The sequence below is a fragment of the Musca domestica genome, unplaced genomic scaffold (genome assembly GCF_030504385.1).
Source record: "Musca domestica strain aabys unplaced genomic scaffold, Musca_domestica.polishedcontigs.V.1.1 37, whole genome shotgun sequence".
In the NCBI taxonomy this organism is placed as follows: Eukaryota; Metazoa; Arthropoda; class Insecta; order Diptera; family Muscidae; genus Musca; species Musca domestica.
In genome coordinates, this window is record NW_026712321.1 from 3,803,778 (window position 1) to 3,831,056 (window position 27,279).

Here is a 27,279-nt window from a genome sequence, read left to right on the forward strand (position 1 = left end):
TATGGATCTTTGAATAATTATTTTAAAAAAATCCACGTTGATCTATGGATGCTTGAAAAAATATTTTTAAAAAATCCACGTTGACCTATGGATGCTTGAAAAAATATTTTTAAAAAATCCACGTTGACCTATGGATGCTTGGATTTTTAAAAATCCATGATTATTAAAGTCTTTAAAGAAATATTTTATAATTTTTAAAAAATCATGTTTGGTGTTCCTAGTGTTGACCCAACTTAAACTAATTTCCATTTTCATATCCCAGACATTTCTTATTTCTAAAGAATTTAAAAATAACAACTTGATTATAAAACATATTTACCCAGACATATAATTAAAAATAATTTCCAAACTGTATAAAACCATTGACCGCACACCATAATTTTTCACTCAACCAGCCATATACCTTGGAAACACACAGTTTAAATTCCCATCATGCATTTTCTGAAAATCGTATTTATTATTGTCACAGCGGCGGCCCTGACAAAGGCGAAGGTAAATTGTAAATTTTTTCCCGGAAATAGATATTTTAAAAATCTAACCTTATTCAAGACCTTTGCCGAAGTCACTCACAACGAATGCCGTCGAATGTATGGCCTAAGTGATGATGAGACCACGACCATGACCAATTTATTGGCCACGATTCCAAGCGACATTGATGTGAGATATAAATGCTATATGCACTGTATCATGATCGGCTGGGGTCATCTGAATGGGGATGGACGTTTTCGAATCGAGTGGATAAAGGAGGATCAACATCTTTCCGAAGATCATGTGAAAGTATTGGAAAACTGCCTTGAGCTACATAATGACATCGATGATCAGTGTGAATATGTTTTTACGATAACAATTTGTGCAATGAAGGGATATAAGGATTTAGAATAAACAAAAAATTGGGGAAAATAAATGTTGAAAATTAAAACTTAATTGAAAATATAACTTCCTAAAGAGAGAGGGTGGAGTATAATTAGAGAAGAGCAAAAGGACTCTTCATCGAGAAGATTGAAATTCTCTTCTCAAAGAAGAGCAGGAGATGTCTCCTCATTAAATAGCAGAAGGTTTCTTCTCAGAAAAGAGAAGAAGGTCTCTTCTCACAGAAGAGCAGAAGATCCTTTCTCGCAGAAGAGCAAACCGTCTCTTCTCAAAGAAGAGTAGAAGGTTTCCTCTCAGAAAAGTGAAGAAGGTCTCTTCTCACAGAAGAGCAGAAGATCTCTTGAAAAATTTCTTTTAAAAAATCCACGTTGACCTATGGATGTTTGAAAAAATATTTTTAAAAAATCCACGTTGACCTATGGATGTTTGAAAAAATATTTTTAAAAAATCCACGTTGACCTATGGATGTTTGAAAAAATATTTTTAAAAAATCCACGTTGACCTATGGATGTTTGAAAAAATATTTTTAAAAAATCCACGTTGACCTATGGATGTTTGAAAAAATATTTTTAAAAAATCCACGTTGACCTATGGATGTTTGAAAAAATATTTTTAAAAAATCCACGTTGACCTATGGATGTTTGAAAAAATATTTTTAAAAAATCCACGTTGACCTATGGATGTTTGAAAAAATATTTTTAAAAAATCCACGTTGACCTATGGATGTTTGAAAAAATATTTTTAAAAAATCCACGTTGACCTATGGATGTTTGAAAAAATATTTTTAAAAAATCCACGTTGATCTATGGATCTTTGAAAAAATATTTTAAAAAAATCCACGTTGATCTATGGATCTTTGAAAAAATATTTTAAAAAAATCTACGTTGATCTATGGATCTTTGAAAAAATATTTTAAAAAAATCCACGTTGATCTATGGATCTTTAAAAAATAGTTTTAAAACATCGACGTTGATCGATGGATCTTTGAAAAAATATTTTTAAAAAATCCACGTTGACCTATGGATGTTTGAAAAAATATTTTTAAAAAATCCACGTTGACCTATGGATGTTTGAAAAAATATTTTTAAAAAATCCACGTTGACCTATGGATGCTTGAAAAAATATTTTTAAAAAATCTACGTTGACCTATAGATGCTTGAAAAAATATTTTTAAAAAATCCACGTTGACCTATGGATGCTTGAAAAAATATTTTTAAAAAATTCACGTTGATCTATGGATCTTTGAAAAAATATTTTTAAAAAATCCACGTTGACCTATGGATGTTTGAAAAAATATTTTTAAAAAATCCACGTTGACCTATGGATGTTTGAAAAAATATTTTTAAAAAATCCACGTTGACCTATGGATGTTTGAAAAAATATTTTTAAAAAATCCACGTTGACCTATGGATCTTTGAAAAAATATTTTTAAAAAATCCACGTTGACCTATGGATGTTTGAAAAAATATTTTTAAAAAATCTACGTTGATCTATGGATCTTTGAAAAATATTTTTAAAAAATCCACGTTGACCTATGGATGTTTGAAAAAATATTTTAAAAAAATCCACGTTGACCTACTGATATTTGAAAAAATATTTTTAAAAAATCCACGTTGATCTATGGATCTTTGAAAAAATATTTATAAAAAATCCACGTTGACCTGTGGATGCTTCAAAAAATATTTATAAAAAATCCACGTTGACCTGTGGATGCTTGAAAAAAAAATTTTAAAAAATCCACGTTTGTCTAGATCCTTGAAAAAAATATTTTTAAAAATCCACGGTTGTCTTAATCCTTGAAAAAATATTTTTAAAAAAATACAAGTTTGTCTTGATTCTTGAAAAAATATTTTTAAAAAATCCGCGTGAAAAAAACATTTAAAAAAACCCACGTTTTTGCAAGTATTTGAAAAAATATTTTTAGAAAACCATGATTATTAAAATTTTTAAAAAAATATTTAAAAATTCATGTTTGGTGTTCACATGTGTCGACCCAACTTAAACTAATTTCCATTTTCATTTACTAGCCATTTCTTATTTCTAAAGAATTGAAAAATGTGAACTTGATTTCAATACATATTCACCCGGACATATAATTAAAAATAATTTCCAAACTGTATAAAACCATTGCCCGCATACCATAATTTTTCAATTTACCAACCACATACCTTGGAAACACACAGTTCAAATTCCCAGCATGCATGTACTGAAAATCCTATTTATTGTTGTCACAGCGGCGGCCCTGACAAAGGCGAAGGTATTTTATATATATTTTTTCCCGAAATCGATATTTTAAAAATCTAACCTAATTTCAGACCTTTGCCGAAGTCACTCACAACAAATGCCGTCGAATGTATGGCTTAAGTGATAATGAGACCACGACCATGACCAATTTGTTGGCCACGATTCCAAACGACATTGATGTGAGATATAAATGCTATATGCACTGTATCATGATCGGCTGGGGTCATTTGGATGAGGATGGACGTTTTCGAATCGAGTGGATAAAGGAGGATCAACATCTTTCCGAAGATCATTTAAAAGTATTGGGAAACTGCATTGAGCGACATAACGACATCGATGATCAGTGTGAATATGTTTTTACGGTAACAATTTGTGCAATGGAGGGATACAAGGATTTAGAATAAACAAAAAATTGGGGAAAATAAATGTTGAAAATTAAAACTTAATTGAAAATATAATTTCTAAAAGAGAGAGGGTGGAATTTTATTAGAGAAGAGCAAAAGGACTCTTCACAGAGAAAATTTAAATTCTCTTCTCAAAGAAGAGCAAAAGATGCCACTTCTCAGAGAAGAGAAGAAGGTCTCTTCTCAGAGAAGGGCAGAAGGTCTCTTCTCAGAGAAGAGCAGAGGATAAATATTTTTAAAAAATCCACGTTGACCTATGGATGTTTGACATATTTTTTCTAAATCCATGTTGAACTATGGATGTTTGAATTTTTTTTTAAAAAATCCACGTTGACCTATGGATGTTTGAATTTTTTTTAAAAAATCCACGTTTACCTATGGATGTTGACCTACGGATGTTTGAAAAAATATTTTTAAAAAATCCACGTTGACCTATGGATGTTTGAAAAAATATTTTTAAAAAATCCACGTTGACCTATGGATGTTTGAAAAAATATTTTTAAAAAATCCACGTTGACCTATGGATGTTTGAAAAAATATTTTTAAAAAATCCACGTTTACCTATGGATGTTGACCTACGGATGTTTGAAAAAATATTTTTAAAAAATCCACGTTGACCTATGGATGTTTGAAAAAATATTTTTAAAAAATCCACGTTGACCTATGGATGTTGACCTACGGATGTTTGAAAAAATATTTTTAAAAAATCCACGTTGACCTATGGATGTTTGAAAAAATATTTTTAAAAAATCCACGTTGACCTATGGATGTTTGAAAAAATATTTTTAAAAAATCCACGTTGACCTATGGATGTTTGAATTTTTTTTAAAAAATCCACGTTGACCTATGGATGTTTGAAAAAATATTTTTAAAAAATCCACGTTGACCTATGGATGTTTGAAAAAATATTTTTAAAAAATCCACGTTGACCTATGGATGTTTGAAAAAATATTTTTAAAAAATCCACGTTGACCTATGGATGTTTGAAAAAATATTTTTAAAAAATCCACGTTTACCTATGGATGTTGACCTACGGATGTTTGAAAAAATATTTTTAAAAAATCCACGTTGACCTATGGATGTTTGAAAAAATATTTTTAAAAAATCCACGTTGACCTATGGATGTTGAACTACGGATGTTTGAAAAAATATTTTTAAAAAATCCACGTTGACCTATGGATGTTTGAAAAAATATTTTTAAAAAATCCACGTTGACCTATGGATGTTTGAAAAAATATTTTTAAAAAATCCACGTTGACCTATGGATGTTTGAAAAAATATTTTTAAAAAATCCACGTTGACCTATGGATGTTTGAAAAATATTTTTAAAAAATCCACGTTGACCTATGGATGTTTGAAAAAATATTTTTAAAAAATCCACGTTGACCTATGGATGTTTGAAAAAATATTTTTAAAAAATCCACGTTGACCTATGGATGTTTGAAAAAATATTTTTAAAAAATCCACGTTGACCTATGGATGTTTGAAAAAATATTTTTAAAAAATCCACGTTGACCTATGGATGTTTGAAAAAATATTTTTAAAAAATCCACGTTGACCTATGGATGTTTGAAAAAATATTTTTAAAAAATCCACGTTTACCTATGGATGTTGACCTACGGATGTTTGAAAAAATATTTTTAAAAAATCCACGTTGACCTATGGATGTTTGAAAAAATATTTTTAAAAAATCCACGTTTACCTATGGATGTTGACCTACGGATGTTTGAAAAAATATTTTTAAAAAATCCACGTTGACCTATGGATGTTTGAAAAAATATTTTTAAAAAATCCACGTTTACCTATGGATGTTGACCTACGGATGTTTGAAAAAATATTTTTAAAAAATCCACGTTGACCTATGGATGTTTGAAAAAATATTTTTAAAAAATCCACGTTGACCTATGGATGTTTGAAAAAATATTTTTAAAAAATCCACGTTTACCTATGGATGTTGACCTACGGATGTTTGAAAAAATATTTTTAAAAAATCCACGTTGACCTATGGATGTTTGAAAAAATATTTTTAAAAAATCCACGTTGACCTATGGATGTTTGAAAAAATATTTTTAAAAAATCCACGTTGACCTATGGATGTTTGAAAAAATATTTTTAAAAAATCCACGTTGACCTATGGATGTTTGAAAAAATATTTTTAAAAAATCCACGTTTACCTATGGATGTTGACCTACGGATGTTTGAAAAAATATTTTTAAAAAATCCACGTTGACCTATGGATGTTTGAAAAAATATTTTTAAAAAATCCACGTTTACCTATGGATGTTGACCTACGGATGTTTGAAAAAATATTTTTAAAAAATCCACGTTGACCTATGGATGTTTGAAAAAATATTTTTAAAAAATCCACGTTGACCTATGGATGTTTGAAAAAATATTTTTAAAAAATCCACGTTGACCTATGGATGTTTGAAAAAATATTTTTAAAAAATCCACGTTGACCTATGGATGTTTGAAAAAATATTTTTAAAAAATCCACTTTGACTTATGGATGTTTGAAAAAAATGTTTTTAAAAAATCCACGTTGACCTATGGATGTTTAAAAAAATATTTTTAAAAAATCCAAGTTGACCTATGGATGTTTGAGAAAATATTTTTGAAAAATCCACGTTATGCAAATCCTCAAAAAAATATTTTTTTTAAAAAATCCACGTTGACCTATGGAAGTTTTTTCCTCAAAAAATATTTTTAAAAAATCCACGTTATGCAAATCCTCAAAAAAATATTTTTAAAAAATCCACGTTATGCAAATCCTCAAAAAAATATTTTTAAAAAATCCACGTTTATCATGATCGTTTTAATTTTTTTTACAAATTCACGTTATGCAGATCCTCAAAAAAATATTTTTAAAAAATCCACAATTGTCTTGATCTTCAAAAAAATATTTTTAAAAAATCCACGTTTGTCTTGATCTTTGAAAAAATATTTTTAAAAAATCCACGTTTGTCTTGATCCTTTAAAAATTTTTTTTAAAAAATCCACGATTGTCTTGATCCTTGAAAAAATATTTTGAAGAGCAGAAGGTCTCTTTCCAGAGAAGAGCAGAGGGTATAATCCCAAAGGGTTTATTCTTAGAAATTCTTCTCATAGAACAGCTAGAGGTCTTCTCATAGAAGAGATGAAAGAGGATCATATTCACCAACATCGATAATTTTATCCACTGATGTGGGTAATTTCATCCAACGATGTGGGTAATTTTATCCACCGATGTGGGTAATTTTGTACACCGATGTGGATAATTTATTCCACCAATGTGGAAAATTTTAACTACCAACCAGGATAATTTTATCCACAAAAGAGGATAACCATATCCACCAACCTGGATAATTTTAAAGACAAATGTTGATAACTTCATCCACCACTGTGGATAATTTTATCCTTCAACGAGGATAATTTTATTCATCAGCGAGGATAATTTAATTTTATCCGCCGATGTGGATATTTGGAATTTTGTTGCCGTGTGTAAATTTGCATTTTATTTTTCTTCGAGTTTTTTTTTAATTATTGTTATATAATTTTATTCGATTTGTTATTGTCTCCCTAGCGATATTATCAAAATCTCTCCACTCGTATAGAAATAAATGAAAGCTGCACACCAATTGCGAAAATTGAAAGCTTTTCTCGCCTGTCACATATAAAAACAAAGAGCTCTCTTCAATAGAACTTCAATTTTAGAACACCACCAGAGCTCAAACCTATAATTATGAATTTTCCGCAAATTGTGTTGGGCATTGCATTTATTATCGTTTCTGTTGTGGAAAAGGTAGGTAGGAAATTATTGTGTAAACCTTGATTGAAATCGCTGATTGCAAAGTGACAATTAAAGGCAATTTTGAAAATTTCATTACATTTTTATAATTTTTTTTTTTTTCAGATCTCGGCCGACGATGCGGACGACTTGCGCCACGCCATCTGCCTAAAAGAATCCGAGATAGGTGAGGATGAAATCGATGACCTAATGGACTCGCTGTACGATGATGCAACTGCTGTGGATGAGCGCTTCAAATGCTATGCCCATTGTATGCTGGAGCGTTGGGGTCATTTCGGTGAGGATGGTAAATTGGATGTGGAGACTTTCAATGATCAAAATATGACCGATCAAGATATGGCAGCAGTGGAAAAATGTAAATCGGAAAAGGATAATATTGAGGATAAATGTGAATATGCCTTCGAAGTGACTGCCTGTTTTATGGAGGCGTTTACAAGTAGTTTGGTTGAAGATGAGTGAATAAAAAAATTGTGGGAGGAATTTGGAAAAAATATACATTAAAAAATAATATTTACTAAATATTTTATATTTTTATTTAAAAAAATCTCCTAGTCATAATAAAATATATTTGAAATCTGGTTATGAAATGCTGTAGTCATACGGGGCCGTCCATATGATACCCAACAACATTTTAAGATATTGGTAAGCTCCGTTACATCCAAATCTATTTTGTCGATTTTGATTTTGAAATTATATCACACAGTCCTGCAAAAATGTTACTGTTAGTATGGTTTTTATACCCTACACCACCTAGTGGTAAGGTTGTAATGTCTCTGTGAATTTGTTTTTGTAACATGGTGAAGGAAGCGAGATAGACCCATAGTTACTTTTGAGGATTTTCATAGAATCACTTTCTGAATCGATTTATGCATGTCAATCCGTCTGTCCGTCCGTCCATGTATTCTTGTGAAAAAATGCAGGTCGCATTTATTGTCCAATAGAGATGAAATTTTCCAAACAACATTTGTTTGGCCCAAGGACGAACCCTATTGAAATTAGTGATAACCGGATCAGATTCAGTTTTAGCTCTCATATATCTTCAACCGATTTCAGGTTAATTGTGCACCAAATGGCCAATATAAGTCCAAAGGTCCTGAATTTTGGTGCATCCTGGTGTTCCCATCAGGAAGCAAGTACATCAAATTTGGTGAAAATCGCATCAGGTATAGCTATAGCTCCCATATATATGTGTCATCCGATTTGGGGTTTTATGTCCCTCAAATGCGTAATATGCACTCCACAAGAAAGATATTTGGTACCGCACATCAGATACAGCTTGAAAATACCTCTGTCAAATTTTACCCAGATCGGTTCAGATTAGGATATAGCTCCTACATATAAAGATGAGATAAAAAAAAACTGCAACAAAATCAAACACCATAATTTTAAATTTTATTTGAATGAAAGCAACAAATGTCGGAAATACCATCAAATTTTAGAATAAGTTTAGATTTGTTCGAATTAGTCACCTTTGGCACGAATTATGGCCTTCAAAAGGCCAATGAAACCGTCACACGCTGCCTGAATGTTGTTCTGCGGTTTCTTGGCCCATTCCCGGTGAAGCGCTTGCTTGAAGTGATCGACACTTTGGTATTTTTTAGTGCCAACCTTGCTTGCCAAAATACTCCAGACACAATAGTCCAACGCATTGGTATCCGGAGATTTTGGTGGTCATTGTGTGCAAGAAATGAAGCGAGGAATCTAATTTTGTAACCATTTTTGGGTAGGCGTCTATTGAGTGCGATGATGCTGAGTCCTGTTGGAATGTCCAAGGTCTGCGACCAAAATGTTTGCGTGCCCAAGGCCTTAATACATTCTGCAGAATATTTTTGCGATAATATTCGGCATTTATTCTGATGCCACGGTCGATTACTACGAGCGGAGAGCGACCAACGGCTCTTATAGCGGCCCACACCATCACCCAACCGAAGGTGCACATTTTCAGCTGACCTGTTTGGCAAGCAAATACGACAACGAATGTTTTCTCATCGGAGAAAACCAAATTCGGCATTTCACCACAGTCGGCCAAGCGAAGCAACTCTTTAGCTCTTTTGAGTCTATTTTCTTTCTTTTGGAATTTCAATGGCTTTACCCCGAGCTGGCTTTTCAATATTTGCCGAATAATATTGCGATATGTTCAGCTTTCGAGCCATTTTTCGGCCACTGCGACGCGGGTTTCGATCAAGTCGCTTCTTTACTTTTCGAACCATTTCTGCTGATGTTGCTGTTTTCTTTTTTACGAAACTCAAAAGAATTATTAACATTTAAATGATGGAGTGCTCTAACGATAGCAACTTGCGGTTTTCCAGCCAAATATAAAGAAATCACATTATCCCGCTTGAATTCCATCACGAATAACTTTTTTTCTGGAAAATTCTCAACAAAATGCTTTTGTACGCTTGTAAACAATGTAATGAGCTGTCACTGGAATAATTTTAACAGACGTCGGACGTTTGGCTTAGAAATAACAGCAGTCTGAATTTGGCTGCAGTTCTGTCATCTCACCCTGTATGGTACCCTTGGTATCTGAGGAAGCAGTAGATCTAGAGCTCTTAAATTTGAAATGAGGGTAACTGATGGAGTGCCTGTAAATGTAGGTTTTTTTGGAAATTCGCACTAAAAGTACTAAAACCTACTACATTTGGTACCATTTCTTGTCGTATGAGCGGTTAGAGCAAAAAACTTGAGATTTGGAATGGGAATCAGAGTTGAGAACTGGAGTCGATGAATTTCTGGGGTTTGGGTAAGAATTAGAACCTTGACGTCTTCTAGGACCTATAGCAGAATTATATGACAGATAACTTTGTAGAATATTTGAACTTGCTACAATTCCGTAGAAAGTGGATTTTTAACCACTTTCAAAAAAATGTCCAAAAAGACACCTTTGTTGATTCGCTTGAATCTTAAAATTATTATATCCTCGTGTTTTTATCTGCAATATTGCCGAGGACAATATATTTCTAAATTGCACGGATTCCGAAGCATTTTTAGCCGACAATGTCCAAAAGTGTAGAAAAAGAGGGGTCTATTTTGGTTACTTTGCGATGTAAAATCTTTTCCATAGTCTGCTGATTTTTTCCCGTAATTATTCTTTGTGTTGCACAGTGTAACTTTACGATGTATTAAGTTTGGACGATACCAGATCATCCCTTCGAGTGTGCACTGGCCAGACAGAGAGAGAGAGAGACGGCTGGGCACTCCTACATCGACTCCAAATATTCTAAAAGCGATTTGGTCCAAAGAGGCCAAAAGTCTAAAACCGTTATTTCGATGAGACACATCTTGGCTTTATCAAATTGATATATACTCTCTCATTATAAATTAATAACCATTACGCTCTCTTTTCGCCTGTATTTTATTACGTAAATTTTCTTTTTATTACGTAAAATGTTTCTTTTTTTTAAATTAATAATAATAATAATTTATTTAATTAACACCAGCAAATTTTCAGTTCTATTGAATTTTTATTCATTCCGCCACAAACAATAGAACCAATAGGTAATAATTACAAGCAGATCGCAAGACCCGACATGGCATATAAAAATAACAATCAAGTGACCTTAAAAGCAAGTTTCACCACCAAAGCAGCTTAGTGTAAATCCTTTTCGTCATGAATTTTTTCAACATTGCCTTGTGTGTGGCCCTAGCAGTTGTATTCGTTGTCGGAAAGGTAAGCGGAAAATATTTGCAAAAAAATATAAAAAAATAGTAAATTACAATTTTTTCAAGACCTCTGCTGACCATGCGGCCTGCCTGGACAAAAATGGCCTCTCGCAAGATGAATTCGATTCGATCGTCAAGAAGTTGGAAGACGGAGCCGAGGATGCTGATACCAAATTTAAATGCTATACCCATTGCATGATGGAGAGTGATGGTTTAATTGATGGAAGTGGTAAATTTGATGTTTCCTCTCTGGATGATGGAGAGGACAAGGATGAGGCAGAGAAATGCAAAAAGGAGTATGATGGTGTGAGTGATAAGTGTGAATATGCCTTTAAATTGTCGAATTGTTATTTCAAACATGAATGAGAGAAATTTAAATACAAAAAAAAGCTAATTTACATAAAGAGCAATAAAAATATATAAAAAACTATAAAAATATTCAATCTTATACATTGTTAGATTTAACGAAAAAAAAGGACCGAAATAAAATTGGACTTTTGGAAAAATTAATTTTTGGAGATCATAAAAATTGAGCATTTTTATAATTTTTTTTCCAAAAGCTCTATATAAGTATTAGTCCTCAAAAAATTTTTTTTCCAAAGTTTGGATTTTTTGATATATATTTTTTAAGGCCTGTATTAACCAGGATATTTTATAAACTATTTTTTCAAGGACCAATCCGAACGAAATTAATGAAATTAAATTTCCATGGATCCAATAAAACGTGGATTTTTAAAATTATTTTTCCAAGGACATAAATAAACGTTGATTTCAAAATTATTTTTTAAGGACACAAATAAAATTGGAGTTTTTATTATTAATTTATTGAAGGGCAAATATAAACGTAGATTATTTATTATTTATTTTTTTATTATTTATTATTTATTTTTTTTAAGGACACAAATAAAATTTGTTTTTAAATTTATTTTTTAGTGCACAAAGCGTGGATTTTTAAAATTATTTTTCCAAGGACCTAAGTAAGCGTGGAATTTTAAAATTATTTTTTCTAAGGACACAAATAAAAGTTGAAGCTTTTATTATTTTTATACCCTCCACCATGGGTAGGAGGGTATATTAACTTTGTCATTCCGTTTGTAACACCTCTAAATATTCGTCGTAGACCCTATAAAGTATATATATTCATAATCAGCATAAAATTCTAAGACGATTTAGCGATGTCCGTCTGTCTGTCTGTCCGTCTGTCTGTCTGTCTGTCTGTCTGTCTGTTGAAATCACGATAGAGCCCACTTTATTTGACGTAGACCTTTGAAATTTGGCACAAGTGTGTGTATTGTCCCTAGGATGGTTGGTATTGAAAATGAGATATATCGGTCCACGTTCTGGTATAGTCCCCATATAACGGTACCTCCCGATATTCGGTATTTTGATGATTTATGCCACATTTTTTCACGGATTTATCTGAAAATTGGTATTTGTAGGTCATGACGGGTCTCTGAGCGTGTGCCAAAACATTGCATGTATAGGTCCACGTTTTGGTATAGCCCCCATATAACGGTACCTACCGATATTCGGTATTTTGATGATTTATGCCACATTTTTTCACGGATTTGTCTGAAAATTGGTATTTGTAGGTCACAACGGGTCCCTGAGCGTGTGGCAAAACATTGCATGTATAGGTCCACGTTCTGGTATAGTCCCCATATAACGGTACCTCCCGATATTCGGTATTTTGATGATTTATGCCACATTTTTGCACTGATTTGTGTAAAAGTTGGTATTTGTGGGTCATAATGGGTCCTAGTTCGTGTGGCGAAACATTGTAATTATAGGTGCACGTGTTGGTGTAGCCCCTATATAACGGTACCTCCCGATATTCGGCATTTTAATGTTTTTTGCCACATTTTTTCTAATGTTCTTTTTCCCTAGGGTGGAGGGTATTAAAAGTTTGGCCCGGCCGAACTTAATGTTTTTTTACTTGTTTTTTATTCAAGAATAATTCAAGATTGGGTATTATTTATTTTTTAAGGACTTTTAAGGGTGGGTTTTATTAAATTATTTTTCCAAGGACATGCATAAACGTGGATTTTTAAATTTATTTTTAGTGCACAAAAAAATTGGAATTTTCGTAATTTTTTTTTTAGGATAAAAAATAAACATAGAATTTTTCCTAGGGACCTTTAAGCGTGGATTTTATTAAATTATTTTTCCAAGTACCTAAATAAACGTGGATTTTTATTTTTTTTTATTATTTTTTTATTCAAGGATAAAAATAAATTTAGATTTTTTATTATTTATTTTTCAAGGACCTATAAACCTGGATTTTTTAAACTTATTTTTCCAAGTACCTAAATATGAGTGAATTTTTAAAATTATTTTTTCTAAGAACACAAAAAAAATTGGAGTTTTTATAATTTTTTTATTCAAGGATAAAAATAATAGTACATTGTTTAATATTTATTTTTCAAAGTCCTATAAACTTAGAGTTTTTAAATTATTTTTATAAGGACCTAAATAAATGCTGATTTTCAAAATTATTTTTTTAAGGACACAAATAAAAGGAAAATTTTTATTTTTAATTTTTTTAAGGGACACAAACAAATGTAGGTTTTTATTATTTATTTTTTAAGGGTTTTTTAAATTATTTTTCAAAGGACCTAAATAAACGTGGATTTTTTAAATTATTTTTTCAAGGACACAAATAATAATATTTTTTTAAGGACAAAAAATCACCTAGAATTTTTATTTGTGGTTTTTAAGGACCTATAAACTTGAATTATTTCAAATTATTTTTAAGAATCTAAATAAACTTCGATTTCTATAAATTGATTTCTTCACGAAATGCGAGTTTTTAAAAATTATTTTTTGAATGACCTAGAGAAACGTGGGTTCTTTTATAAAATTATTTCTTCAAGGAATGCCGATTTTTAAAAATTATTTTTTAAAAGACCTAAGCAAGTGTGGTTTAAAAAAATTTTTTCAATGAATGCGGTTTTGCAAAATTATTTTTTGATGGACCTAAACAAATGTGGATTTTCAAAAAAATATTTCCAATTTTTATTCAAGGAGAGAAAAAACGTAGATTCTTTAAAATATTTTTTCAAGGCCCTAATAAAACGTAGATTTTACAAAAAAAAAATTTCAGGGTCCAAAGAAAACATGAATTTTGTAAAATATTTTTTTTCAAAGTCCTAACAAAACGATTTTGAAAACCAATTTTTTCAGCGTAATAACAAAACGTGATTTTTATAGTAATATTTTTTTTTAATGGACCTAACAAAACGTGGGTTTTTTTTCATATTTTTTTCAAGGCCCTAACAAGACATGGATTTTTAAATAATTTGTTTAAGACCATGACCAAACGCGATTTGTTTAAATATTTTTTTCGAGTCCCTAACAAAACATGGATTTTTTTAAATATTTTTTTTCAAGGCCCTAACAAAAAATTATAGCAGTTTAATTAAAAATCATTTCGGTGGCGAATAACAATGGGCAACAGAATATTTCTGGACTCAAATTTATAAGGCCTTTCATTGAAATTTGTTTGGACCATCAGCCACCAAAAGCCACCTTGAAGAAAAATTGAAAATGGTAAGGCTTTAAAAAACAAATTAAAAAGAAAATTTCACCTTTCTAACGAAACGTGGATTTTTTTTAAATAATTTTTGCAAGGCTCTAAATTATTTTAAAAAATCCACGTGTCGTTAGAGCCTTAAAAAAATTAAAAAAACACCCTTTATATTTATTTTAAAAAGCCTCGTTTTTTAGGGGCTTAAAATAATTATTTTAAAAAATCCAAACTTGGTTACTTGGTTTTTAAAAAATCCACGCTACGTTGGGGACTTGAAAAAATTATTTAAAAATATCCACGCCTTGTTTGGGCCTTGCAAATTTATTTTAAAAAATCCACGTTATTTTAGGGCCATGACAATTTTTTTTTAAAATCCAAATTTTTTAGGGCCATGACAATATTATGTTAAAAAATCCACGCTACGTTGGGGCCTTGAAAAAATTATAATAAAAAATTCACGTTTGTTGATGCATTGAAAAAATTAGTTTAAAAAATCCACGTTATATTGGGGCCTTGAAAAAATATTTTAAAAAATCCACGTTATTTTGGGGCCTTAAAAAATATTTTAAAAAATACACGTTTTGTTGGGGCCTTGAAAAAATTATTTTAAAAAAATCCACGTTACGTTGGGACCTTGAAAAAATTATTTTAAAAAAAATTCACGTTTTGTTATGGTCTTGAAAATTATATTTAAAAAAAATCAAGGCATCAACGAAACGTGGATTTTTTAAAATCATTTTTTCAAAGACATTACAAAACGCGGATCTCTTTAAAAATGTTTATAAGGGCCCTCATAAAACGTGGATGTTTAAAAATGATTTTTTCAAGTAAAAAAATTACTTGTTAAGATTCTAACAAAAAGTGGATCTTTTGAAATAAATAATAACAAGGCCTTACCAAAACGTGGAATATATTTTCAAGGCCCTAACATTTTTTAAATATTGTTTTCAATTACAATTCGTGGATTTTTAAAAATATTTTAATCAGGGCCATAAAATATTTTTTTTTAAACCTTAACCAAACGCAGATTTCTAAAATATTTTTTTCAACGCCCTAACAAAACGTGGATTTTAAAATATTTTTTACAAAATTTGATTTTTTCAAATATTTTTTCAAGGCCTTGACAAAATGTCAATTTTTTTATTTTAAGATAATTTTTTTAAGGCCCTAACAAAATGTGGATTTTTTAAAATGTTTTTTTCAAGTCCCCAACTAAACCTGGTTTTTATAAATAATTTTTTTTTATGGACCCAACTTAACCTGGTTTTTTAATATTTTTTCCAAAGCGCCAACTAAACCTGTTTTTTTTAATATTTTTTCAATTCCGCCAAAATAATGATTTTTTAAATAATTTTTCCCCTTTTATTCATTTAATTTAATTTACAAAATTTCAATCCATATTTCCCAAAGCCGCTATAACACAGTAGCCATACTCGCATTTGTCATCGCTTCCACGATACTCTTCGGTGCATTTCTCCAAAGGTTCCACCTCACTTTCCGTCATATTGGAGTGGTGTTTAAGCGTGGACATATCCAAAATACCATTTTCATCCAAATGCTCCCAACTTTGCATCATACAAAAGGTATAGCATTTAAAACGTCGATCGATTTCTGTCGCTCCGGCCTTAATTTCGTCCAAAATATTATAGAGTTCATCTTCGGACATTTGATTTTCTTCCAGGCAGGCCGTATGTTTGCTGGTGTCTTCGGTAGAGATCTAATGAGGGGAAGAAAAGAAATTTATTATTTTTCTTCATTTTTTTTTTATTTATTTATTTTTATTATAATTATTATTTTTTTTTTTTTTTTTTTTTTTTTTTTTGATAAAAGTTTTTTACCTTTCCCACAAAAATTAGAAGAGCTAGTACCAAGACTGTACATTGGCGATACATCGTGGTCGTGGTAGGGATTGTAGTTGAAGCTGTAGTATTGAAATTTCCGTGAGCTTTGCCGACTGATTTTATTTGATTAAAATGAGCAGAATATAATTTCATCATTGCATGCGAGATGTAATTAAATGGTGAACAATTAAAAATAATTTAATAACACTAGGAAAAAGTGAAAAATATTTCAGATGAATAATTTCAATATTAGGGTGAATTTTTAAAAAAAAAATTATTTGATTCCATTTTATTTAATTTTTTAGTAAAATTCCAAATTCTTGATAATCAATTTAAAAATATCCCAAAACGTTTTTCCAAAATTTTATTCAACATTCTCCATTGTTGTTATAACACAATAGGCATACTCGCACTTGTCATCTGAGGCCTGATACTCTTCATAGCATTTCTCCAAATCCGCCATACCAATGTCCGATAAATCAGTTCCATCACCAATTGACTGAGGATCGAACTTGCCATTTTCATCTAAATGCCCGAAACTTTTCATCAGACAATGGGTATGGCATTTGACACGTGAATCCACTTCCTTGGCACCGGCTCGAATCGAATCCAAAATTTCCAAAAGTTCATTCTTTGTTAGATTATTTTCCTGAAGACATGCTGCGGACTGGGATATTTCGTCGGCGGAGATCTGAAGGAAAAAGAAAATTCAATTTCTGCAAATATTTATTTATTTACTACTTTTTATTATTTTTTTTAATTAATTTATTTTAATTTTTTTTTTATTTTATTATTTTTATTATTATTATTATTATTATTATTATTATTATTATTATTATTATTATTATTACTATTACTATTATTATTATTATTATTATTATTATTATTATTATTATTATTATTATTATTATTATTATTATTATTATTATTATTATTATTATTATTATTATTATTATTATTATTATTATTATTATTATTATTATTATTATTATTATTATTATTATTATTATTATTATTATTATTATTATTATTATTATTATTATTATTATTATTATTATTATTATTATTATTATTATTATTATTATTATTATTATTATTATTATTATTATTATTATTATTATTATTATTATTATTATTATTATTTATTCATTATTTTAATTATATATTAATATTATTTATATTATTTATTTATTTAGTTATTTATTATATTTTTTTTTTTTTTTTGAATAGTCTACCCCTTTCGCAAATACAGTTATTATTAACACCAGACACACGACAATGTTTGAAAGGTACATTGCTGATACTTTAAAACTCAAACGTTTTGGAATTGTCAACGGGTTATTAACTGGTGCTTTTATACGATTCGAAATGCGAATGGTAATTGAATTTTGACATGTAATTCATCAATCACTCAAAAATAATAGCAGTTTAATTAAAAATCATTTCGGTGGCGAAAAACAATGGGCAATAGAATATTTCTGGACTAATATTTTGTAAGGCCTTAATTTATTTCTAAATATTTTTTGAGCCATCAGACACCAAAAGCCACCTTGAAGAAAAATTAAAAATGCTAGGGCTTTAAAAAAAAATAAATTAAAATATTTCACGTTTCGTTGGAGAATTGCAAGAATTATTCAAGGAAATCCACGTTTCGTTAGAGGCACGAAAAAATTAAAAATTCCACGTTTTGTCAGGGCCTTGAAACAATTATTTTAAAAAATCCACGTTTTTTTAAGCCTTGAAAAATTATTTAAAAAATCCACGTTTTTTTAAGCTTGAAAAATTATTTAAAAAATCCACGTTTTGGTCTTGACAAAAAATTTTTAAAAAATCACATTTTGTTACGGTCTTAGAACAATATTTTATAGAACCCACATTTTGATGAGGCCTTGAAAAAAATTATTTAAAAAATCCACATTTAGTTAAGGCCCGAAAAAAATATTTTTTTAAATGTTAGAGCCTTGAAAAAAAATTTTTAAAAATATCCACGCCTTGTGTGGTCCTTGAAAAATTATTTTAAAAAATCCACGCTACGTTAGAGCCATAAAAATTACTATTTTGCTAGAGCCTTGAAAAATTATTTAAAAATATCCACGCCTTGTTTAGGCTTTGAAAATTTATTTAAAAATATCCACGCCTTGTTTAGGCTTTGAAAATTTATTTAAAAATATCCACGCCTTGTTTAGGCTTTGAAAATTTATTTAAAAATATCCACGCCTTGTTTAGGCTTTGAAAATTTATTTAAAAATATCCACGCCTTGTTTAGGCTTTGAAAATTTATTTAAAAATATCCACGCCTTGTTTAGGCTTTGAAAATTTATTTAAAAATATCCACGCCTTGTTTAGGCTTTGAAAATTTATTTAAAAATATCCACGCCTTGTTTAGGCTTTGAAAATTTATTTAAAAATATCCACGCCTTGTTTAGGCTTTGAAAATTTATTTAAAAATATCCACGCCTTGTTTAGGCTTTGAAAATTTATTTAAAAATATCCACGCCTTGTTTAGGCTTTGAAAATTTATTTAAAAATATCCACGCCTTGTTTAGGCTTTGAAAATTTATTTAAAAATATCCACGCCTTGTTTAGGCTTTGAAAATTTATTTAAAAATATCCACGCCTTGTTTAGGCTTTGAAAATTTATTTAAAAATATCCACGCCTTGTTTAGGCTTTGAAAATTTATTTAAAAATATCCACGCCTTGTTTAGGCTTTGAAAATTTATTTAAAAATATCCACGCCTTGTTTAGGCTTTGAAAATTTATTTAAAAATATCCACGCCTTGTTTAGGCTTTGAAAATGTATTTAAAAATATCCACGCCTTGTTTAGGCTTTGAAAATTTATTTAAAAATATCCACGCCTTGTTTAGGCTTTGAAAATTTATTTAAAAATATCCACGCCTTGTTTAGGCTTTGAAAATTTATTTAAAAATATCCACGCCTTGTTTAGGCTTTGAAAATTTATTTAAAAATATCCACGCCTTGTTTAGGCTTTGAAAATTTATTTTAAAAATATCCACGCCTTGTTTAGGCTTTGAAAATTTATTTAAAAATATCCACGCCTTGTTTAGGCTTTGAAAATTTATTTAAAAATATCCACGCCTTGTTTAGGCTTTGAAAATTTATTTAAAATATCCACGCCTTGTTTAGGCTTTGAAAATTATTTAAAAATATCCACGCCTTGTTTAGGCTTTGAAAATTTATTTAAAAATATCCACGCCTTGTTTAGGCTTTGAAAATTTATTTAAAAATATCCACGCCTTGTTTAGGCTTTGAAAATTTATTTAAAAATATCCACGCCTTGTTTAGGCTTTGAAAATTTATTTAAAAATATCCACGCCTTGTTTAGGCTTTGAAAATTTATTTAAAAATATCCACGCCTTGTTTAGGCTTTGAAAATTTATTTAAAAATATCCACGCCTTGTTTAGGCTTTGAAAATTTATTTAAAAATATCCACGCCTTGTTAGGCTTTGAAAATTTATTTAAAAATATCCACGCCTTGTTTAGGCTTTGAAAATTTATTTAAAAATATCCACGCCTTGTTTAGGCTTTGAAAATTTATTTAAAAATATCCACGCCTTGTTTAGGCTTTGAAAATTTATTTAAAAATATCCACGCCTTGTTTAGGCTTTGAAAATTTATTTAAAAATATCCACGCCTTGTTTAGGCTTTGAAAATTTATTTAAAAATATCCACGCCTTGTTTAGGCTTTGAAAATTTATTTAAAAATATCCACGCCTTGTTTAGGCTTTGAAAATTTATTTAAAAATATCCACGCCTTGTTTAGGCTTTGAAAATTTATTTAAAAATATCCACGCCTTGTTTAGGCTTTGAAAATTTATTTAAAATATCCACGCCTTGTTTAGGCTTTGAAAATTTATTTAAAAATATCCACGCCTTGTTTAGGCTTTGAAAATTTATTTAAAAATATCCACGCCTTGTTTAGGCTTTGAAAATTTATTTAAAAATATCCACGCCTTGTTTAGGCTTTGAAAATTTATTTAAAAATATCCACGCCTTGTTTAGGCTTTGAAAATTTATTTAAAATATCCACGCCTTGTTTAGGCTTTGAAAATTTATTTAAAAATATCCACGCCTTGTTTAGGCTTTGAAAATTTATTTAAAAATATCCACGCCTTGTTTAGGCTTTGAAAATTTATTTAAAAATATCCACGCCTTGTTTAGGCTTTGAAAATTTATTTAAAAATATCCACGCCTTGTTTAGGCTTTGAAAATTTATTTAAAAATATCCACGCCTTGTTTAGGCTTTGAAAATTTATTTAAAAATATCCACGCCTTGTTTAGGCTTTGAAAATTTATTTAAAAATATCCACGCCTTGTTTAGGCTTTGAAAATTTATTTAAAAATATCCACGCCTTGTTTAGGCTTTGAAATTTATTTAAAAATATCCACGCCTTGTTTAGGCTTTGAAAATTTATTTAAAATATCCACGCCTTGTTTAGGCTTTGAAAATTTATTTAAAAATATCCACGCCTTGTTTAGGCTTTGAAAATTTATTTAAAAATATCCACGCCTTGTTTAGGCTTTGAAAATTTATTTAAAAATATCCACGCCTTGTTTAGGCTTTGAAAATTTATTTAAAAATATCCACGCCTTGTTTAGGCTTTGAAAATTTATTTAAAATATCCACGCCTTGTTTAGGCTTTGAAAATTTATTTAAAAATATCCACGCCTTGTTTAGGCTTTGAAAATTTATTTAAAAATATCCACGCCTTGTTTAGGCTTTGAAAATTTATTTAAAAATATCCACGCCTTGTTTAGGCTTTGAAAATTTATTTAAAAATATCCACGCCTTGTTTAGGCTTTGAAATTTATTTAAAAATATCCACGCCTTGTTTAGGCTTTGAAAATTTATTTAAAAATATCCACGCCTTGTTTAGGCTTTGAAAATTTATTTAAAAATATCCACGCCTTGTTTAGGCTTTGAAAATTTATTTAAAAATATCCACGCCTTGTTTAGGCTTTGAAAATTTATTTAAAAATATCCACGCCTTGTTTAGGCTTTGAAAATTTATTTAAAAATATCCACGCCTTGTTTAGGCTTTGAAAATTTATTTAAAAATATCCACGCCTTGTTTAGGCTTTGAAAATTTATTTAAAAATACCCACGCCTTGTTTAGGCTTTGAAAATTTATTTAAAAATATCCACGCCTTGTTTAGGCTTTGAAAATTTATTTAAAATATCCACGCCTTGTTTAGGCTTTGAAAATTTATTTAAAAATATCCACGCCTTGTTTAGGCTTTGAAAATTTATTTAAAAATATCCACGCCTTGTTTAGGCTTTGAAAATTTATTTAAAAATACCCACGCCTTGTTTAGGCTTTGAAAATTTATTTAAAAATAACCACGCCTTGTTTAGGCTTTGAAAATTTATTTAAAAATATCCACGCCTTGTTTAGGCTTTGAAAATTTATTTAAAAATATCCACGCCTTGTTTAGGCTTTGAAAATTTATTTAAAAATATCCACGCCTTGTTTAGGCTTTGAAAATTTATTTAAAAATATCCACGCCTTGTTTAGGCTTTGAAAATTTATTTAAAAATAACCACGCCTTGTTTAGGCTTTGAAAATTTATTTAAAAATATCCACGCCTTGTTTAGGCTTTGAAAATTTATTTAAAAATATCCACGCCTTGTTTAGGCTTTGAAAATTTATTTAAAAATATCCACGCCTTGTTTAGGCTTTGAAAATTTATTTAAAAATATCCACGCCTTGTTTAGGCTTTGAAAATTTATTTAAAAATATCCACGCCTTGTTTAGGCTTTGAAAATTTATTTAAAAATATCCACGCCTTGTTTAGGCTTTGAAAATTTATTTAAAAATATCCACGCCTTGTTTAGGCTTTGAAAATTTATTTAAAAATATCCACGCCTTGTTTAGGCTTTGAAAATTTATTTAAAAATATCCACGCCTTGTTTAGGCTTTGAAAATTTATTTAAAAATATCCACGCCTTGTTTAGGCTTTGAAAATTTATTTAAAAATATCCACGCCTTGTTTAGGCTTTGAAAATTTTTTTAAAAATATCCACGCCTTGTTTAGGCTTTGAAAATTTATTTAAAAATATCCACGCCTTGTTTAGGCTTTGAAAATTTATTTAAAAATATCCACGCCTTGTTTAGGCTTTGAAAATTTATTTAAAAATATCCACGCCTTGTTTAGGCTTTGAAAATTTATTTAAAAATATCCACGCCTTGTTTAGGCTTTGAAAATTTATTTAAAAATATCCACGCCTTGTTTAGGCTTTGAAAATTTATTTAAAAATATCCACGCCTTGTTTAGGCTTTGAAAATTTATTTAAAAATATCCACGCCTTGTTTGGGCTTTGAAAATTTATTTAAAATATCCACGCCTTGTTTGGGCTTTGAAAATTTATTTAAAAATATCCACGCCTTGTTTAGGCTTTGAAAATTTATTTAAAAATATCCACGCCTTGTTTAGGCTTTGAAAATTTATTTAAAAATATCCACGCCTTGTTTAGGCTTTGAAAATTTATTTAAAAATATCCACGCCTTGTTTAGGCTTTGAAAATTTATTTAAAAATATCCACGCCTTGTTTAGGCTTTGAAAATTTATTTAAAAATATCCACGCCTTGTTTAGGCTTTGAAAATTTATTTAAAAATATCCACGCCTTGTTTAGGCTTTGAAAATTTATTTAAAAATATCCACGCCTTGTTAAGGCTTTGAAAATGTATTTAAAAATATCCACGCCTAGTTTAGGCTTTGAAAATTTATTTAAAAATATCCACGCCTCGTTTAGGCTTTGAAAATTTATTTAAAAATATCCACGCCTTGTTTAGGCTTTGAAAATTTATTTAAAAATATCCACGCCTTGTTTAGGCTTTGAAAATTTATTTAAAAATATCCACGCCTTGTATGGGCCTTGAATAATTATTTTAAAAAATCCACATTAGGTTAAGGCCATAAAAAATTACTATTTTAAAAAATCCATGTTTTAATAGAGCCTTGAAAAAATTATTTAAAAAAAACCACGTATTGTTAGGGGTTTGAAAAAATTATTTAAAAAAAACCACGTATTGTTAGGGGTTTGAAAAAATTATTTAAAAAAATCCACGTATTGTTAGGGGCTTGAAAAAATTGTTTTAAAAATACACGTTTTGTTAGGGCCTTGAAATAATTATTTTTAAAAATCCACGTTTTGTTGGGACCTTGAAATAATTATTTTAAAAAATTCACGTTTTTTTTAAGCCTTGAAAAATTATTTAAAAAATCCACGTTTTTTTAAGCCTTGAAAAAATTATTTAAAAAATCCACGTTTTTAAGAGTCTTGAAAAAATTATTTAAAAAAATCCACGTTTTGGTCTTGACAAAAAATTTTTAAAAAATCACATTTTGTTACGGTCTTAGAACAATATTTTATAGAACCCACATTTTGATGAGGCCTTGAAAAAAATTATTTAAAAAATCCACATTTAGTTAAGGCCCGAAAAAAATATTTTTTTAAATGTTAGAGCCTTGAAAAAAAATTTTTAAAAATATCCACGCCTTGTTTGGGCCTTGAAAAATTATTTTAAAAAATCCACGCTACGTTGGAGCCAAAAAAAAATAATATTTTTATTTTGCTAGAGCCTTGAAAAAATTATTTAAAAAAAATCACGTTTGTTGATGCCTTTAAAAAAATTATTTTAAAAAATCCCTTTACGTTGGGACCTTGAAAAAATTATTTAAAAAAATTTCACGTTTTGTTATTGTCTTGAAAACGATATTTTATAGAACCCAAGTTTTGATGATGCCTTGAAAAAAATTTTCTAGAAAAATCCACATTTGGTTAAGGCCCGACAAAATATTACTATTTTAAATGTTAGAGCCTTAAAAAAATATTTAAAACAATCCACGCCTTGTTTGGGCCTTGAAAAATTATTTAAAACAATCCACGCCTTGTTTGGGCCTTGAAAAATTATTTTAAAAAATCCACGCTACGTTGGGGACTTGAAAAAATTATTTTAAAAAATTCACGTTTGTTGATGCCTTTAAAAAATGATTTTAAAAAATCCACGTTATGTTGGGGCCTAGGAAAATTTATTTTTAAAAATTCCTTTACGTTGGGACTTTGAACAAATTATTTTAAACAATTTCACGTTTTGTTATGGTCTTGAAAACAATATTTTATAGAACCCAAATTTTGATGATGCCTTGAAAAAATTATTTTAAAAAATCCACATTTTATTAAGGCCCAAAAAAATTCTATTTTAAAAAAATCCACATTTTGTTAGAGCCTTGAAAAAAATATTAAAAAAAAATCACGTTTTGTTAGAACTTTAAAAAAAAATTATTTAAAAAATGCACGTTTTGCTAGGGTCTAGAAAAAATTAGCCTTGGAAAAAAAGATTTTAAAAAATTCACCTATTGTTAGAGCCTTGGAAAAAAATATTAAAAAAACGAAGTTTTTAGGACCTTGAAAAAATTGTTTAAAAAAATCCACGTTTTATTAGGGCCTTAGAATAATTATTTTAAAAAATCCACGTTATGTTGGGGCTTTGAAAAAATTATTTTAAAAAATCCACGTTACGTTGGGACCTTTAAAAAATTATTTAAAAAAAATTAACGTTTGTTAGAGCCTTGAAAAAAATATTTAAAAAATCCACGTTTTGTTAGAGCCTTGAAAAAAATATTATAAAAAGTCCACGTTTGTTGATGCCTTTTAAAATTTATTTTAAAAAATCCACGTTACGTTGGGACTTTTAAAAAATTATTTAAAAAAAACACGTTTTGTTATGGTCTTAAAAACAATATTTTATAGAACCCAAATATTAATGGGCCTTGAAAGAATTATTTTAAAAAATCCACATTTGGCTAAGGCTCTAAAAAATTACTTTAAAAAAATCCACGTTTTGTTAGAACCTTGAAAAAAATATTTAAAAAAATCCACGTTTTATTAGAACCTCGAAAAATTATTTAAAAAATACACGTTTTGCTAGGGTCTAAGAAAAATTATTTTGTTGGAGCCTTGAAAAAACGATTTTAAAAAATCCACGTTTAATTAGAACCTCGAAAAAATACTTTAAAAAAATCTTCGTTTTGTTAGGGCCTTGAAAAATACGATTTAAAAAAATCCACGTTTTGTTAGAACTTGGAAAAAAATAAAAAAAATGCACGTTTTGTTATGAGCTTGGAAAAAATTGAACAGTGTGGCTTGTTTGTTTGGGATACCGTAGTATTTTGTTGTTGCAAAATGGTCAGGCTTATCCCTTTATTGTTGTTTTTATAAAAACAACGTTTGTTTATTAGTGGAGAACGATGGTAATGTTTACCAGGGGGTAAGGCAGGGAATACCTAGGTTTCGGAAAGAGCCACCAATCCTCATCAGTTCCCTTGTTTTTTGTCTGGGATATTAAAATTATTAAAAAAATTCAGTTTTTAGGGCCTTAAAAAACGATTTTAAAAAATCTACGTTTTGTAAGGACCTTGAAAAATTATTTAAAAAATTTATTATGCGTTTGGAAAAAAATTAAAAAAAATGCAGTTTTTAGGGCCTTGAAAAAATTGTTTAAAAAATCTAAGTTTTGTTAGAGCCTTGAAATAATTATTTAAAAAAAACACGTTTTGTTGGGACCTTGAAATAATTATTTTTAAAAAATCCATGTTTTATTTGGGCCTTGAAAGAAGCTTTGTTAGGGTCTTGAAAAAAAAACGATTTTAAAAAATCCACGTTTAGTTAGAGCCTTGAAAAAAACAATTTTAAAAAATCTACGCTTTGTTAGAAAAAAAAAACTCATTAATAAAATGCACGTTTGGAAAAAAAATATTAAAAAATGCAATTTTTAGGGCCTTGAAAAAATGTTTTAGAAATCCACGTTTTGTTAGGGCCTTGAAAAATTTGTTTTAATAATCCACGTTTTGTTAGGGCCTCGAAATAATTATTTTAAAAAATCCATGTTTTATTAGGACCGTGGAAGAAGTTTTGTTAGAGCCTTAAAAAAAACGGTTTTAAAAAATCCACGTTTTGTTAGAGCCTTGAAAAAATTATTTTAAAAAATCTACGTTTTGTTAGGGTCTTCAAAAATACAATTTAAAAAAAATCCACGTTTTGTTAGAACCTCGAAAAAAAATTACAAAAAAATCACGTTTTGTTAGAACCTCGAAAAAAAAATTAAAAAAAAATCACGTTTTGTTATGAGCTTGGAAAAAACTAGTAAAAAAAATGCAGATTTTAGGGCCTTGAAAACATTGTTTAAAAAATCCACGTTTTTTTAGGGCCTTGAAATAATTATTTTTAAAAATCCATGTTTTATTAGGGCTTTGAAATAATTATTTTTAAAAATCCATGTTTAATTAGGGCCTTGAAAGAATCTATTTAAAAGAATCCACGTTTTATTAGAGCCTTAAAATAAATAATTTAAAATAATCCTCATTTTATTTGGGCCCTGGAAAAAGTTCAAAAATGCACGTTTTGTTAGGGCCTTAAAATAAATATTTAAAGAAAATCCACCTTTTGTTTGGAAAAATTTATTTTAAAAATCACGTTTTATTAGCGCCTTAAAAAACTATCTAAAAAAGGGTTAAGGAGGGGTTTGGAAAAATATATCCTTGGAAAAGATATCCTGAAGACGTAGCCTTGCATTGCCTTATAGGTCCTGCCTGGGTACTTATTAAGGTCTCTCGACTAAAATCTATCCGATTGTCTTACTAGAACCATCTCAAATCCCGAGAGCATCAACCCCCTGCTTTCCTGTCCCGTGTTTAGTCCTCATCCAGGTCTCAAGCTAACTCAGAACCAAAGACTAGTAGAATAAGTTAAACTTAGCATAAAATAAGCTCATTATAGGCCCATATTACCTCAACAATATAACGTGCCATCAAACGAAAACAACTGTCTCTCTCTCTTTCTACATCTTTCTCTCCCTGTCTCAAAAGAAATAAATTTCTGTACGAACCATTGGATCTCGACAAGCTACTCTAGCCTA

At 29.2% G+C, this 27,279-nt stretch overlaps 6 protein-coding genes across 6 annotated transcripts; 4 read left to right on the forward strand and 2 right to left on the reverse strand.

The window, feature by feature from the left end:
• The first annotated feature begins 432 nt into the window (after positions 1–432).
• LOC131804000 (general odorant-binding protein 57c-like) lies at positions 433–882 on the forward strand. Its single transcript, XM_059126111.1, has 2 exons — positions 433–492; positions 550–882. The coding sequence occupies exons 1-2, from the start codon at positions 433–435 to the stop codon at positions 880–882; spliced, it is 393 nt and encodes a 130-aa protein (XP_058982094.1).
• Positions 883–3,048: 2,166 nt separating this feature from the next.
• Positions 3,049–3,523, forward strand: LOC101901035 (general odorant-binding protein 57c-like). The gene is made up of 2 exons (XM_005187125.3): positions 3,049–3,127; positions 3,186–3,523. Exons 1-2 carry the CDS (start codon positions 3,068–3,070, stop codon positions 3,516–3,518), a joined length of 393 nt encoding a protein of 130 aa, XP_005187182.2. The 5' UTR covers positions 3,049–3,067; the 3' UTR covers positions 3,519–3,523.
• Positions 3,524–7,173: 3,650 nt separating this feature from the next.
• LOC101900862 (general odorant-binding protein 57c-like) lies at positions 7,174–7,791 on the forward strand. The gene is made up of 2 exons (XM_005187124.4): positions 7,174–7,299; positions 7,411–7,791. Exons 1-2 carry the CDS (start codon positions 7,240–7,242, stop codon positions 7,762–7,764), a joined length of 414 nt encoding a protein of 137 aa, XP_005187181.1. The 5' UTR covers positions 7,174–7,239; the 3' UTR covers positions 7,765–7,791.
• A 3,054-nt stretch (positions 7,792–10,845) lies between these two features.
• Positions 10,846–11,410, forward strand: LOC101900684 (general odorant-binding protein 57c-like). Its single transcript, XM_005187123.4, has 2 exons — positions 10,846–10,975; positions 11,035–11,410. The coding sequence occupies exons 1-2, from the start codon at positions 10,916–10,918 to the stop codon at positions 11,332–11,334; spliced, it is 360 nt and encodes a 119-aa protein (XP_005187180.1). The 5' UTR covers positions 10,846–10,915; the 3' UTR covers positions 11,335–11,410.
• Positions 11,411–15,858: 4,448 nt separating this feature from the next.
• Positions 15,859–17,656, reverse strand: LOC101900507 (general odorant-binding protein 57c-like). The gene is made up of 3 exons (XM_059126230.1): positions 17,574–17,656; positions 16,336–17,029; positions 15,859–16,214 (listed from the first exon to the last, which is right to left on the reverse strand). The coding sequence occupies exons 2-3, from the start codon at positions 16,492–16,494 to the stop codon at positions 15,888–15,890; spliced, it is 486 nt and encodes a 161-aa protein (XP_058982213.1). The 5' UTR covers positions 16,495–17,029; positions 17,574–17,656; the 3' UTR covers positions 15,859–15,887.
• On the reverse strand, positions 16,703–27,172 carry LOC105262057 (general odorant-binding protein 57c-like). Its single transcript, XM_011295730.3, has 2 exons — positions 27,152–27,172; positions 16,703–17,029 (listed from the first exon to the last, which is right to left on the reverse strand). The coding sequence occupies exons 1-2, from the start codon at positions 27,170–27,172 to the stop codon at positions 16,703–16,705; spliced, it is 348 nt and encodes a 115-aa protein (XP_011294032.1).
• Between the last annotated feature and the right edge of the window lie 107 nt (positions 27,173–27,279).

What these genes read in the sequence shown, in the direction of transcription:
- LOC131804000 (XM_059126111.1), top strand. Translation starts at nt 433, where the DNA reads ATGCATTTTCTGAAAATCGTATTTATTATTGTCACAGCGGCGGCCCTG. An exon ending in CGGCCCTGACAAAGGCGAAG is followed by an intron (nt 493 to 549) that starts GTAAATTGTAAA and finishes ACCTTATTCAAG; the next exon opens with ACCTTTGCCGAAGTCACTCA.
- LOC101900507 (XM_059126230.1), bottom strand. Translation starts at nt 16,494, where the DNA reads ATGATGAAATTATATTCTGCTCATTTTAATCAAATAAAATCAGTCGGC. An exon ending in TTCTAATTTTTGTGGGAAAG is followed by an intron (nt 16,215 to 16,335) that starts GTAAAAAACTTT and finishes TCCCCTCATTAG; the next exon opens with ATCTCTACCGAAGACACCAG.
- LOC101900684 (XM_005187123.4), top strand. Translation starts at nt 10,916, where the DNA reads ATGAATTTTTTCAACATTGCCTTGTGTGTGGCCCTAGCAGTTGTATTC. An exon ending in TTGTATTCGTTGTCGGAAAG is followed by an intron (nt 10,976 to 11,034) that starts GTAAGCGGAAAA and finishes AATTTTTTCAAG; the next exon opens with ACCTCTGCTGACCATGCGGC.
- LOC105262057 (XM_011295730.3), bottom strand. Translation starts at nt 27,172, where the DNA reads ATGGCACGTTATATTGTTGAG. An exon ending in TGGCACGTTATATTGTTGAG is followed by an intron (nt 17,030 to 27,151) that starts GTAATATGGGCC and finishes TTTTTCCTTCAG; the next exon opens with ATCTCCGCCGACGAAATATC.
- LOC101900862 (XM_005187124.4), top strand. Translation starts at nt 7,240, where the DNA reads ATGAATTTTCCGCAAATTGTGTTGGGCATTGCATTTATTATCGTTTCT. An exon ending in TCGTTTCTGTTGTGGAAAAG is followed by an intron (nt 7,300 to 7,410) that starts GTAGGTAGGAAA and finishes TTTTTTTTTCAG; the next exon opens with ATCTCGGCCGACGATGCGGA.
- LOC101901035 (XM_005187125.3), top strand. Translation starts at nt 3,068, where the DNA reads ATGCATGTACTGAAAATCCTATTTATTGTTGTCACAGCGGCGGCCCTG. An exon ending in CGGCCCTGACAAAGGCGAAG is followed by an intron (nt 3,128 to 3,185) that starts GTATTTTATATA and finishes ACCTAATTTCAG; the next exon opens with ACCTTTGCCGAAGTCACTCA.